General features: G+C 37.9%; 1 protein-coding gene across 3 annotated transcripts in view; it reads left to right on the forward strand.

Annotated features, from left to right (window-relative positions):
* Window positions 1-4,982, forward strand: part of Pja2 (praja ring finger ubiquitin ligase 2) — a 60,511-nt gene extending 55,529 nt beyond the window's left edge. For all 3 annotated transcript variants that reach the window (XM_008856012.3, XM_008856014.3, XM_029557635.1), the window contains one exon: window positions 2,363-4,982. In XM_008856012.3, coding sequence (XP_008854234.1) covers window positions 2,363-2,488 — 126 coding nt within the window. In that variant the 3' untranslated portion in view covers window positions 2,489-4,982. The remainder of the gene's footprint in view (window positions 1-2,362) is intronic.
* The last annotated feature ends 8,142 nt before the right edge of the window (window positions 4,983-13,124 follow it).

The following is a 13,124-nucleotide window of genomic DNA, read 5'->3' on the forward strand; positions in this document are numbered from 1 at the left end:
TTCTTGAGTATTTTTTTCTATTGGAACATTAAAAATATTTTATCTGTTTGCTTCTCTCCACAAAAAGAATTCATTTTGAAAGTTATAATTAGGACTGATTAGGATTATACTAAATTTCCTTATTTTATAGACTTGCTCTAGAACATTATAGAATTGGATTGGTGAACACATAAAAAATGTTTACAAAATATAGTGAGTTGAGCTCACAAATCTTGTAACTGATTACTGCTGACTTTTTTCTCATTTTTTGACGTGTTTTCTAAGTTTTTTTTTTTTTTTCTGATGATGTATACTGCACAATATTGTGAGAACTAGTGCAATGACACATACTGCCTGAGAGGCAGTCAGTGCCTAGAAAATGTTCAAAAATTATATCAGAGCTGGTACAAACTTAAACTATGATGCATGTTACAAAGACCAGTCAGCAAATTTAACGAGCTGCATGTTACTAAAATGATTGTTTTTTGGTAAGTATTTCATGATGGAGATAATGTGTGTTTCATGTCTCAGGAAACTTTCTGGCATCTTAGATTCTTAATTATATTTAAAATACCGCTTTCTGTGCTCTTTCCCATTCACAAAACATAATTTGGGAAGTAGTATTCTAAGTGATTTTTTTGTTGTTGTTATTGTTAATCTATTTGGCATTATGTTAATACATAATGTTGAAAAAATATGTTTAAATCATACAATATAATCCATCTCCCTAGAGTTTTTTATAAAAGTTGAAATAGATAATCCATATTAATTTAATATATTGCATAAACACCCAGCATAGGAAAGTAAGTTAGCAGTAGTTAAGGTCAGAATTAAGTAGGAAAGAGCTTCCAGAGCCTGTACAGGTGGCAGTGTAATGGTAATAGTAGAAATGTATGCTTCTAAACCTAGTGAGAAAGAAAATGCAGGCTACTAAATCTTAGCTGTGTCTTGTGTGCCTGAGCCTGTGAGGCCCATTTCCTCATTTCATTTCCACTTCTATACCTCAGCCCTTTAGCCCTTTAGCCCTTTGCTGCCCTAACTCTGGTAGTTGCCTACTTAATTTCCTCACCTTCAATTAGATGTCTTTGGAAAAAAGAGCAGATTTGCAAGGAAATGTTGATCTATCGTCACCTCTGAATCCTAAAATGTGGTGCTTCCAGTAAAATTGTTTCCCTTCCCCCACTTTCCTTCCCAAGTCTTGTCAATTTGCTTTGTCATTTAGAAGACACCCACCTCCATCTCCTTTTGGAAAGAATCACATGGCTAATAAGAAAGGCCCAAGGAGCCAGGCATAGTGCTGCATGCTTTTAATCCGGTACTCAGGAGGCAGAGGCAGGTGGATCTCTGAGGCCAGCCTGGTCTATGTAGAATGTTCCAGGCCAACTGGGACTACAGTTGCAAAAAAATAAAAAAAATAAAAAATAAAAAAAACTGAGGTTTATCTGCTTTAATATACTTTAATATATCTGTCTACACTAAATTGAGATTTGGTGAGCTAATTGTGTGGTGTCTCTAATATGTGAATAATAGATAAAATAATAATTTGATTTAGGTCACTAAGCTATAACCTCCATGAAGACATCCACTGTGATTCTTTGTACATCCTCTACCACAGCATCCATGCTGAGCATGAAAGCTCTTGTTTAAAACTCAATAAACAAAAGGTGAATTATCTTCAAAGTACAGACATGATCATGGGACAGTTTACTATCAAAGAAATTTCAGACTTGCATTAAAATTTTGTCTTTATATTATATGGGTTTGAGGGTTTTATTTGGTTTTTTTGTTTTTAAGATACTCGATTTGGGGCCTGAACAGATGGTTCAGCAGTTAAGATCCCATACTGCTCTTGCACCCAAGTTTGGTTCCCAGCACCCATTTCGGGTGGATCGCAGCTGCCTGGAACTCTTAACTCCGGGGAGATTTGACACCCTCTTCTGGCCTCCACAGTCACCTACACTCAACATGCACATACCCACACACAGACAGATATATACACTTAATTAAAAGTAAAATAGGGAGTGGAAAGATGACTCAGCTGTTAAGAGCACTGGCCACTCTTGCAGAGGACCCGGGTTTGGTTCCCAGCACCCACATGGCAGCTAACAACTGTCTGTAACTCCAGTTCCAGGGTATCTGACACCCTCTTCTGATCCCTGCTGGCATTGCATAACAGAGGTACACACATACAGGCAATACACTCACACACATAAAATAATAAAAATAGTAAGTAAAATATTTATAAAATAAAATAAACCTTAAAAAAGACACTTGGTTGGTTTTTAAGTTAATGATACTATAATGTTGCTATAAAGACATTTGTGTGGTGGTTAGGCTGTTTGTTTCTTCTGGTGGCTGTTAACTTGGTTTTGCTTTGCTCTAGTCGGGAACATGCCCTGTTTGCCGCCGTCATTTCCCACCTGCAGTCATTGAAGCATCTGCAGCTGCATCCTCTGAACCTGATGCTGACTCCCCACCTGCAAATGACAGTACTACAGAAACTCCATAAGCCCTAATGTTGAAATGAGATCATTCTATCAAAGTAAATCTGCAAATTCCTTCTAAATCTGATGTGCAAATAATTATATATAAATATATTTAAAATGCTATATATAGTATATGCCATAGTTTAGAAAGAGAGTATTAAACTTTCTAAACTGAATTTAGGTTTGCAGAAAGTACTAAACATTTTCAAGCTGAATGTTAAAGCAGTGCATCCATTTTCTTTAGTTGAATATGTTGGTGTTAATTGTAAAGTCAAGCTTATGGATTAACTCTCCCCAAAACAGTCATCTCTGTGGCACGTATTACTGGTTTTGTCTAAAGTCCCGCCACTAAGAGATTATAATTAAGCTCTCCTATTTGCATCAAATGTGAAGACTGATCACAACAGTAGTGAAAGTTTGGTTTCATTGGAAATAAATTGAATTCTAAAGCATGCTTTTTCACTGGTCCCTTTGCTTTTGCTGCATCAAAACCTCTTAGTTCATAATACTGAGAAGGTTTTAAGATAGTATCTACTTTGCATTTTATTTTAAAATTAGAATTCTTGATCAAACAAAGGCTGAAATTTTGGCCAGAACATTAAAAACAATAAAATAAAATCTTAGATGGTTAGGTGATGAGGTATTCAGTAAACATTGGATGTATTTTAAGTAACATTAATAAGACATGTGAAGAAGCTGGTGTGCCCAATGCTTGGCACAGTTAGATGCATTTGGCCTTATGAACCACTGTCTAAGCTCTTACCACTCTGCTTCTACCTTGCTACTTGGGGAATACTTGAATGTCCAGAACACTCTTGGCATATTTGTTTAAGTTGAATGTAGTTAGCTTTAGGTAGTTTGGGTTCTGAAATTTTTCAGAAGGTCTGAAAACTTGCACAGGGTCATGCTTATAATTATATAGCTCCAAATAAAAATTGCACAGCTTTTAGGTGATCACATCCCATAGGCAAGTTTGTACAAATATGGGTATAACAGATAGCTTACAGATGTGATTTGATATCCATGCTAGAGGACAGTGACTTCTAGAATATCACATTTAAGCAAGTAAAATAGTAAAGTGCATAATAAGTGTACACTCTCCATGTGGTCCACTCATAGATTAGCTTCAGGATGATTTATATGGCTTCCCAAATGCACAGTTTCATTTAATTTGTATAATTTCTCTGAGTATTTATATTCTTTCCCTTTTCTCCATTCTTAAAAATAAATGAATTTTTGCTGTTGGCACATTTGAGGCTTAAATATAAGGAACATAACACTTGCATTCTGATTTTTGCATATATTGTAAATGTGGCTGGTATTTACAGCAAAATACTGTGTATCCTTTTATGGGTAAAACAAAAGTGAACATTGCATGCATGTAATGTGGTGAATTTGTAATTTAGGGGTTCTTTGGGCTTCTGTGACTTTGGATGCTTACATTCAGGCCTTAATGTTGCTTTAGCTAGCATGTTTTCCTTCCAGTGTATATAGTCATCATTGTATAAACTAATCTTTGCTTGTTTTCTACTCTGTGATCTTTCCGTACCATATTTCATTGATGATGAGTTAGTGTCAAGAAGTCACACCATATTAACATAATTCTCATGTGTATATTGTGGAAATTTGTGGCTAGTGTGATTTTTTTTGTTTTTGTTTTTGCTTCCTTTCAAGTACTGTTGATTGGTTGTGGCACTTACTGGTTAAACTTACATCGCTACAGATTGCTCTGTAATAAGCCACACATTATATTTAGGCAGTATTAAGGGACCTTGGTTTTCCTTCTAGGTAGCAGCTGTCCCAAAGAAAATATTTTTTCTTTGCCTATTAAGATTTAGCTATTATCTGCCAGTTGTTAAGAGGTTTGGTTCCAAACTCGACCAGAGATTTGAACGTAAGATAGCTGTACTTTTTGCTTTCCATCTGTTACCGTCCTTCATTGTTGGCTCCCTACTATGTATAAACAGCTGCTATGAAGGAGAAAGTTGAATAAGACTTAGTTTAAATTTTTTTAATGAGAAATGAGGTTTTAGGATGTTCATGGTAACAAGCCAGTATAAGCTGAGGCTGACAAGTTCAGACCCAATATATTATTTGATCTTATCTTGGATCCTTTTGAAAAAGCTAAGAATATATGAAGGTAAATTAGAAATAGTAAAAATATTAATAAAATATCATTTATCTTATTTCTCTATTGTATGTTGTGACTTGACCTAATAATTTTATTTTTGGACATTTTCTTCTTGTAATATGAATGCTGATATTTAAGGTTAGATTCATGTGGTTTTCTTTTGTATTTCTTGTTTATCTCTAAGCTAACTAACTTTTAAGATTATTTGTGATCAGAATTTATATATAAGCTGTTAAATATATATGAGCTGTTAAAATGGAATGCAAGTTTTTCAAAAGCCCAGGTCTAAATGTAATGATTGGTTTATTGTTCTTCAATCCCAGCCCATCATTTTCTGTGTAAATCATAAACAATAAACAGGATATACTCAGTGTTCATTTCTAATATTTAATTGTATAATCTTATCACTTGTATAATATAACCCTTCAAGGATTTAGAGTTGAGAACAAAGAACACAACTATCAAGGAAGTGTAGACTAGGCTCCTGGCATAATTTTCTCTAAGAAATCTAAGAAGACCCCACAGATACCATTACAAGAATGGTTGGTGGACTCGCCATTGGAGGGCTCTGAAGGAGTAGCTGCCCTTTTGTATCTGACATTCTCGGGAGTCCCATAGGTTTCTGCAGAACCTGATTTCCACATTGACTCAGACTGTGAAAACGCCAAATTCTGGGAAGGGGGCCTCACTTTAGTGGTTTTCTCTAAATCAGTGATGGGATTGTTATCAGACAAGCCCACTGAGAAAAATATCTTTTGCTCAAAGGGTTCAAAGATTTATTTCGGAAGAGTTGGTTGGATGCTGATAGGTTATGTTCATGTTAAACAAAAACTAATTTCGTTTAGAAAGTTGAGAGTTCTGATCTTCCTAATAAATGCTAAAAAAATACAGTCTTAGAGTTAGAAATAGCAATGGTAAATATGCCCCTGTTGTAGTGCCAAAATCCTTTTATAATGGCATAGAATTTTCTGTCTAGCCATTGCTGGGTAGAGAGCCACCTTGCATACCTGCAAGGATACATTTCATTGTTAGAAAGGTCTCAAGCAAATGTCTCTATAAATAACATAATTCTAGACTGAAAAATCCTTCTCTTCTGTGGCCACCTCTTCATATCCTTCCTCAAGCTTCATACTGTTTGAAATCTTCTGGTGCATCTGTCCCAGGCCAGCCTGGTATTGTCTCTTTCAGTTCCTCTCTTAAAACATTTTGCTAAGAACTTAAACTAGTTCTTCTGTAATCTAACTAGAATGGGGTTTGGTATTGTTGCCAACTTTAATGATTGCCCTGTAGTTGTCAGTGTGTGTTGTTACTAGTATTGCTGCCATCATCATTAGGCAAGCTTATTAAATGGCTGTTTCTTGCTAAAGAATTTCACAGGCATTGTTGCTAAGCCAGTGTCTAACCTTTACTTCTACAATTTCTTTATAACCTTATTGAAGGGCAACATCCATTCTCACTAAACTTAACTTGTAAACATCTTGGTGTTTTCAGATTCATCTTCTCAGCTGTGCATTAGTTCCAATTTTGATGAAACATACTCTGAATATTTAGTGGCTGTGTCCCAGTTTCGGGTAAATATTGAGTCAAACAGGATGGAATACAAAACCTCAGTATAGCGCTATAGACAGCCCTACAGGTGACTGATGCATTGGTACTTCTGGTACAGCAACTGCAGATCACTGTGTATGCCATTTCTTCCTTTCCTGAAAAAGACATAAAATTTATGTCATGTTTAAAAGATGTGTCTTTGGAACTAGTTGCTAGTGTACCAAATCAAAAAAAGAAAGGAAGTCAGCTGGAAATGACTTATTCTTAAGGAAACCATGCTAACCTCCTTTTCTTGCTGCTTGTGTGCCATCTGTTTAGTAGGCTCTTCTATAATTTGATAAGTTGTCAATGTCAAACTTAATCTGAATTTTTAGAAACTACCCTTTCCCTTCTCAAAAATTGTCTTTGAAATAATATGACATTGACAAGTCACATAATTACTGTGCTTCTAATTTTGCTATAAAGCAATAAATCTAAATTAGGTTCTTTACTATTGTTTGTTCATGGATAGAGGTTTGAAATGTTTTCTGTTATTGTTCTTGTTGATGCACAGTTCTGAGGCAAATACTTGGTATTTAGTTTCCATCATTGCTTTTAGCACTGCCTTTTGGAGTTTGATGGACATCACACATATAAATTCTTAAATGCATCTTAATCACCTCAAGAGTTAAGAAATTTTGACAGAGTTAACTATTAAAATAAAATTTGGGGCTAGAGAGATGACTCGGCACTTAACATTCTTCCAGAAGACCAGAGTTTGGTTCCCAGCACCCACATTAGGTAGCTCATAACCACCTGTAATTCCAGGGGATCCAGCACCCTCTTTTGACCTCTCTGGGCATCCACGCATATGTGGCATGCATTTGCACATGAATACAATTTTTTTAATAAAACTTTAAAAAATAATAAACTTTAATGTTTTAAATTTGGCTAAAAGACTAAAGACCTGGATAATATACTAATAATAGGAATATGGCTGTTCATTATATGTTATTTTAGTCAACTATAGTTTTTATAGTGAAAATCTGTGGGGAGGTATCTTCATCCTTTTTTTAAAAAAGTATTATTTTATGTGGATGTCTGTATTGCCTGCATGTATGTAAGTGCTACCTGTGTTATGCATTACCTGTGGAGGTCAGAAGAGGGCATCAGATCCCCTGGAACTGGAGTTATGGACAGTTGTTAGCAGCCATGTGGGTGCTGGGAGCTGAACCCAGGTCCTCTGCAAGAGCAGCCAGTACTCTTAACTGCTGACCATCTCTCCAGCTCCATAGTCTTCATCCTTTAAGATGCTACCTTTTAGCCTTCCATTGTCAGCAAGAGAAATTGTGTTTCCAGGGATCCTGGAAACAGTCTCCTGCAGATTGAGAGGGATGACTGAATAAAGCAGAAGAGCAATCAAGGGTGATCCTTGGCAGCAACCTTGAGCCTCCACAGCCATTAGGATTTCTTTTCTTTTGATTTTTAACAGAACTCCTTTATAAGATTCATTGTTTAAATGTGCTTTTACACTGTAACAGTCCCTATTTACAAAGTACTTACTAAATATAAATGAGTATTTAGCCCTTTGTCATAACTGATCTTCATCATAAATCTGGAAGATTGGTTTTATTGTTCCAACTTTAAAAATAAGTGAATATGATCAAAATACATTGTATTAAATTCTCAAAGAATTAATAAAAATATTTTTAAAGAAGTTCCAGAGGTGATCAAAGAGCCCTGGTTTTTCCACATCACACCTTTGTTCGTTCATAGAAACAGCCTCTCTCATCTCTGATCAGTGTTCTTTTAGTTGTTTGAGATGTACTCCCATTTTTTTTTTTAATGGGAAAAAATAGGATCTTTTCAGAACTAGAAAAGTATTTTTTCCCTTGGATTATTGTAACCAAATCTCCATATCTCTGGATCCAAGAGTTTTTGCATTGGCAGATTCAGATAACTTGCCAATGAAAAATATTCTTACAAAGAAATGTATCTGTACTGAACATGTAAAGGCTTGCTTATCACTATTCCCTAAGTTTACATTGTAATAGGTTTTATAAGTAATGTAGAGATAATTAAGGATGTGTGTAGATTATTATATGCAAATACTACTATGCAGGGTCCTGGAAACAATCTCCTATAGATTGAGAGGGATGACTGAATAAAGTGGAAGAGCAATCAAGGATGATCTTTGACAGCAACCTTGAGCCTCCACATGTACACGCAGACATGTGTATGCATGTGCATGTGCACCTACATGCATGCACATATGCATACACATACCACACAGGCACACAAACATAAAAATAGTAAAAATTCTTTTAAAAGAACCCACGTCATATGGACAGTTGCTATACCTCATTTCTACTATGTAGTGCCTCAACAAATAAGCCATGCTCTTAACTGGGCCAAGGACCACTAATCCTGGATCTCTATCCCAGAAATTGCAATGTTCTAGGTTTGGTGCTGTTTCAGAATATTAAAGGTTAGATTTAGTTTAAATTCACACTTAAAGCAGATGAAGATAGGAATGGAGAAGCTTTCAAAGTCAGCTTTGTCTGGAACGCAAATTCTAGCCTGAATTTGGATCATGATGAAATACAAAAATGTCCATTTGCTTATAACCCACCTGAAATAATGTGCCTGCAATTTTTTAAATCAAGTAATGAATCTGAAAATACTGCATTAGGACATGTCAAACTGGCATCTTACTTGAATCTTCCAAGAAACACCACCTACTCCAACAAATTAATATTTATATAACCTTTCCTTAGTCCTTTTACTAAATATTTACCAAATGTCTAGTGAGGAGACTGCAGTGCAGCCTCATCTGTGTAACCAGATTTCTTCTATAAGGATTCAGTCTTGGCCTTAGGAGTGCCAAGCATGCAAAAACTGTAGTGTGGTTGACCAAGCACACAACCAAAGTAGGGAGAAAGCATAAGTGTTAAATTCTCTCAAGGGACTGTTAGCTACCAGCAAATACCTTCAAGCCAAAGGATCCATTGCTAGGTTGGGGATAGATCTCTAGTAGGTTTCTACAGGCCCTCCAGCAGGACAAGATGTCTCAAAGCCAGGACATTTTCAAAAGAGCCGTGGGACTAAGCAGAATGGAGAGAAGCCAAACAGTTTCATTTTCTCTGTTATGTTTTATTTTTTGATCATCTTTTCCATTTCCTTTTCCATTAAAACAGTTTCTCATAAGCATCCACTGTGGTTTTTACTTCGAAAATGGAACAAAAATCGGGCAGTTCTGAAGCATTGATTTCCTGCTGGCAAAATAGTTCTCTGGCAGTTTCTCATAAGCATCCACTGTGGTTTTTACTTCGAAAATGGAACAGAAATCGGGCAGTTCTGAAGCATTGATTTCCTGCTGGCAAAATAGTTCTCTGATACGAAATACTGTGTAAGTTTTGGTGACCATGCTGGTAGATGAAGGTTAGAACAACAAACCTTAAAATTGCCTTACCTAACCAAGGGCTTGACAAGCAGTAAGTAAGCACCTCTAAAATGGCCATACTCCCTGCACTGTGGCTCTCACTGTAGCTGAATGAGCCAAGCAAACCCACACTGGGCCCCAAGTGCTCTGCAGATGCATTAGTTGTTTTAGGATAGCCTCTGCCTACCTCAGCCAGTAGCACCATGGTACCCAAATCTGTCAAATCTGGTCATGTCAGGGGGGGCAAAAATGTGCAGTTCTGTAGGTTCCTCTTCCTCTGCCTCCCATAGCTGTACAGTGCATCTATCTTCTGCCATTCCCCATATGAAGCCCTGGAAACCCTGTAAAGCTTATTTAAAAGAAGCAGCGTAGAGAGCTGAGAAAATGGATTCAACATAGTACCTACACAGCCATTCTACTTTAGTGAGAACTCCCTTTCTCATTGTCAAGAACCATGGAGCTTCCCTTTTACACAACGTACAAGCTAGCAAATCTGAGATTCTAGCAGAATGTATGAGACCCCTGGATCAAGGACAAATGACTCTTAACTTCTCATAGCCTAAGTATTCTAATTGCATCAGTTCCTTTTACCCCATCTGATCTCAGGGGTGGTATCACAGGTAGATGTTGCACAGTCAGTAAGTTTGTGTCACAGCTTGGAAAACCCAGTCTCCTGAGGAAACTACTGGCAAACCTGCCTGAGAATGTTGGATTGTCTTCATAACCTTGAGCAGGAAACAGATCTGTCCTCTGACCTGAGAAGGGAACAAACAATGTTTGTTTTCTAAGGTGGCTTCTATGACAGCTGTCTTTGAAAAAGCAATACAAAACAGCTGTCAGAGGCTGGAGCAATGATTCTGAAGTTAAGAGCACTGACTGCTCTTGTAGAGGACCTGGGTTTGGTTCCCAGCACACATATCATAACTAACCATCTGTAACTCCAGGTCCAGGGACTCCAGTGCTCTCTGTTGGCCACTGCAGGCTTCCCCTGGGTATTGCATGCACTGGTGCACTTAGGTTATTCAGGCAAAACATACATATAAAAATTAATAGAGGCTGGGTGTGGTGGCGCATGCCTTTAATCCCAGCACTCGGGAGGCAGAGGCAGGTGGATCTCTGTGAGTTCAAGGCCGGCCTGGTCTACATAGTGAGTTCCAGGACAGCTGGGGCTACAGGGAGACCCTGTCTCAAAAAGACAAAAAAAAAAAAAAAAAAAAATTTAATCTTTGAAAACAGAAACACAGTTATGCTTCCTGCTCAAAAGACATTCAGAAACAAATCCTTAAACAATTCTACCCCATCTCCCCATCCTGCTATTGGATGCAACAACAAAAACTCGCTGCTCAAGGCCTCTGTTAGAGGCTGGCTAGTGAATTGTAGAGAAGGTGGGCCAGTTAGGTGTCTTCACTAATTTAAGTTGAGAAATAGCTTTCTATTTTCCAATAGGAAACAGGAAGCTGAAGTAAAGGGGTTGCATGAGGAAGGATGTTAAAGCCTGAGTAGTGAGAGCAGGCTGAAGTGATGAAACAAAAACTAGAAGCAACTAGAATCTGAGTGGAAGAAAATATGAAAGTAGATTGAAAAGGCCCTTTAGTGGTGAGAGGGAAGGAAGCTGAGCCTGGTCATGGGGGACACCTTAACTAAAGATGGACATCCTTACCATGACACACACAGGTCATTATTGGAAAGGATGACTAAACCTCTGTTTAGTTAGCTGTTTGGTTATAAAGAACAGTAATGATGAAAAAGAATTCACCTTAAGGGACTGGAGAAGTGGCTCAGTGGTTAAGAGTGTATGCTGCTATTCCAGAGGGACCCAAGTTCTGTTCCTAGCACTCATGTTGGGCAGATCACAACTGCTTGTAGCACCTAGACATGGAAGAATACATCTTTGTTGGTCTCTGGGCACTGCACTCACATATGCATGAAACAAAAACTAGAAGCAACTAGAATCTGAGTGGAAGAAAATATGAAAGTAGATTGAAAAGGCCCTTTAGTGGTGAGAGGGAAGGAAGCTGAGCCTGGTCATGGGGGACACCTTAACTAAAGATGGACATCCTTACCATGACACACACAGGTCATTATTGGAAAGGATGACTAAACCTCTGTTTAGTTAGCTGTTTGGTTATAAAGAACAGTAATGATGAAAAAGAATTCACCTTAAGGGACTGGAGAAGTGGCTCAGTGGTTAAGAGTGTATGCTGCTATTCCAGAGGGACCCAAGTTCTGTTCCTAGCACTCATGTTGGGCAGATCACAACTGCTTGTAGCACCTAGACATGGAAGAATACATCTTTGTTGGTCTCTGGGCACTGCACTCACATATGCAGACACACATACATACACACATAATATTTAAAAGAATTAGCATTAAATTGGCTAACATTTATTGAGTGTATACACCAAGAACTTTGAGGGGGGGTTACATGTATCATCTTAACCCTAAAGAAAAAAAATCTTAGAAATTTGCTATTATGGCCTCCAAAAGGCACAAACTAAAGCAGCCACTTTGGGTCCTGCAGCCCTTGAGGAAGGGTTCTAGCCAGTGCTCCTAACTTGTGGTATATTGCCTCCTGCCTAGGTAAGGGAGATAATGCTCCAGGTAAGTCTAGATGAGGTCATTTGCAGCTGCATTATAATAGTTCTGTGGACTAACCTACAATAGTAATCCTTTCAACATGGTTTCCATGGAGAAGAAGGGACTAAATATTTAGACCAACATCTACTCAGAAGTTGGGAATTACCTAAAATAACACAAATAAGCCCAAAGAGGTTAAGGAGAGCAGCCTAAACATGAAGCTGGTTTATTTTCCTGCTTAGAAGAAAAGAAAAAAAGATGCCAACAGATGCAGAACTTTCTATTACTATCAAATCCACTGCAGACACAATTCTGCCTCCATTTCTCATCAGTCCCTGTGGTAGCCAATTTCCACATCTGTAAATGAGAGAGAGAGAGAGAGCAATGATGTGATTAAAGGAAGCCTGTTGCATTTGTATAGACTGGTAAAGCCTGGTCAGGAAGCAAGTTGTGATTAAATTTGGTACATGTTGAGTCCCTGCTGTGTTTCACTTAAATCCACTCTATGTCCTTCCCTGTCCTAATTGGTCTCTGTCCCAGGCAGCTAATCCTTTGGCTAATGGATACCCAGAGCCTCATCATCTCCAGTAACAGATACCATGGGCGACTGTGAGAGTGCTGCCAGGGCAGCTTGGCAGAGGTATTTGTCTATTCCTGGACTGCTTTGTACTTAGATAAATGAAAAAGTAAGGACATAAACCATCACCACATTAGCTCACTTTATGGAGGCAACAGTGGCTTGCTCAAGATCACAGTCACAGAAAGTGTTGGATCCTAGGACTTGAATCTGGGTCTTCTGACTGCAGACACGTTTTTTCCACTATGTCAAAAGCCAGTTTGTACCCACTGTTATCCTCTGGTGAGTCAAGCAGCTGCTAAGGTTAGTTCAGAAACAAAGGCCTTCATATCTTGGCCTGCATTTACCTACGAACCTGTTCTGTCCATAGCTACTCCTGACTGCCAGTAAAGTGGGAAACCTGAG

Source organism: Nannospalax galili, unplaced genomic scaffold, assembly GCF_000622305.1.
Source record: "Nannospalax galili isolate Female #2095 unplaced genomic scaffold, S.galili_v1.0 scaffold27, whole genome shotgun sequence".
Classification (NCBI taxonomy): Eukaryota; Metazoa; Chordata; class Mammalia; order Rodentia; family Spalacidae; genus Nannospalax; species Nannospalax galili.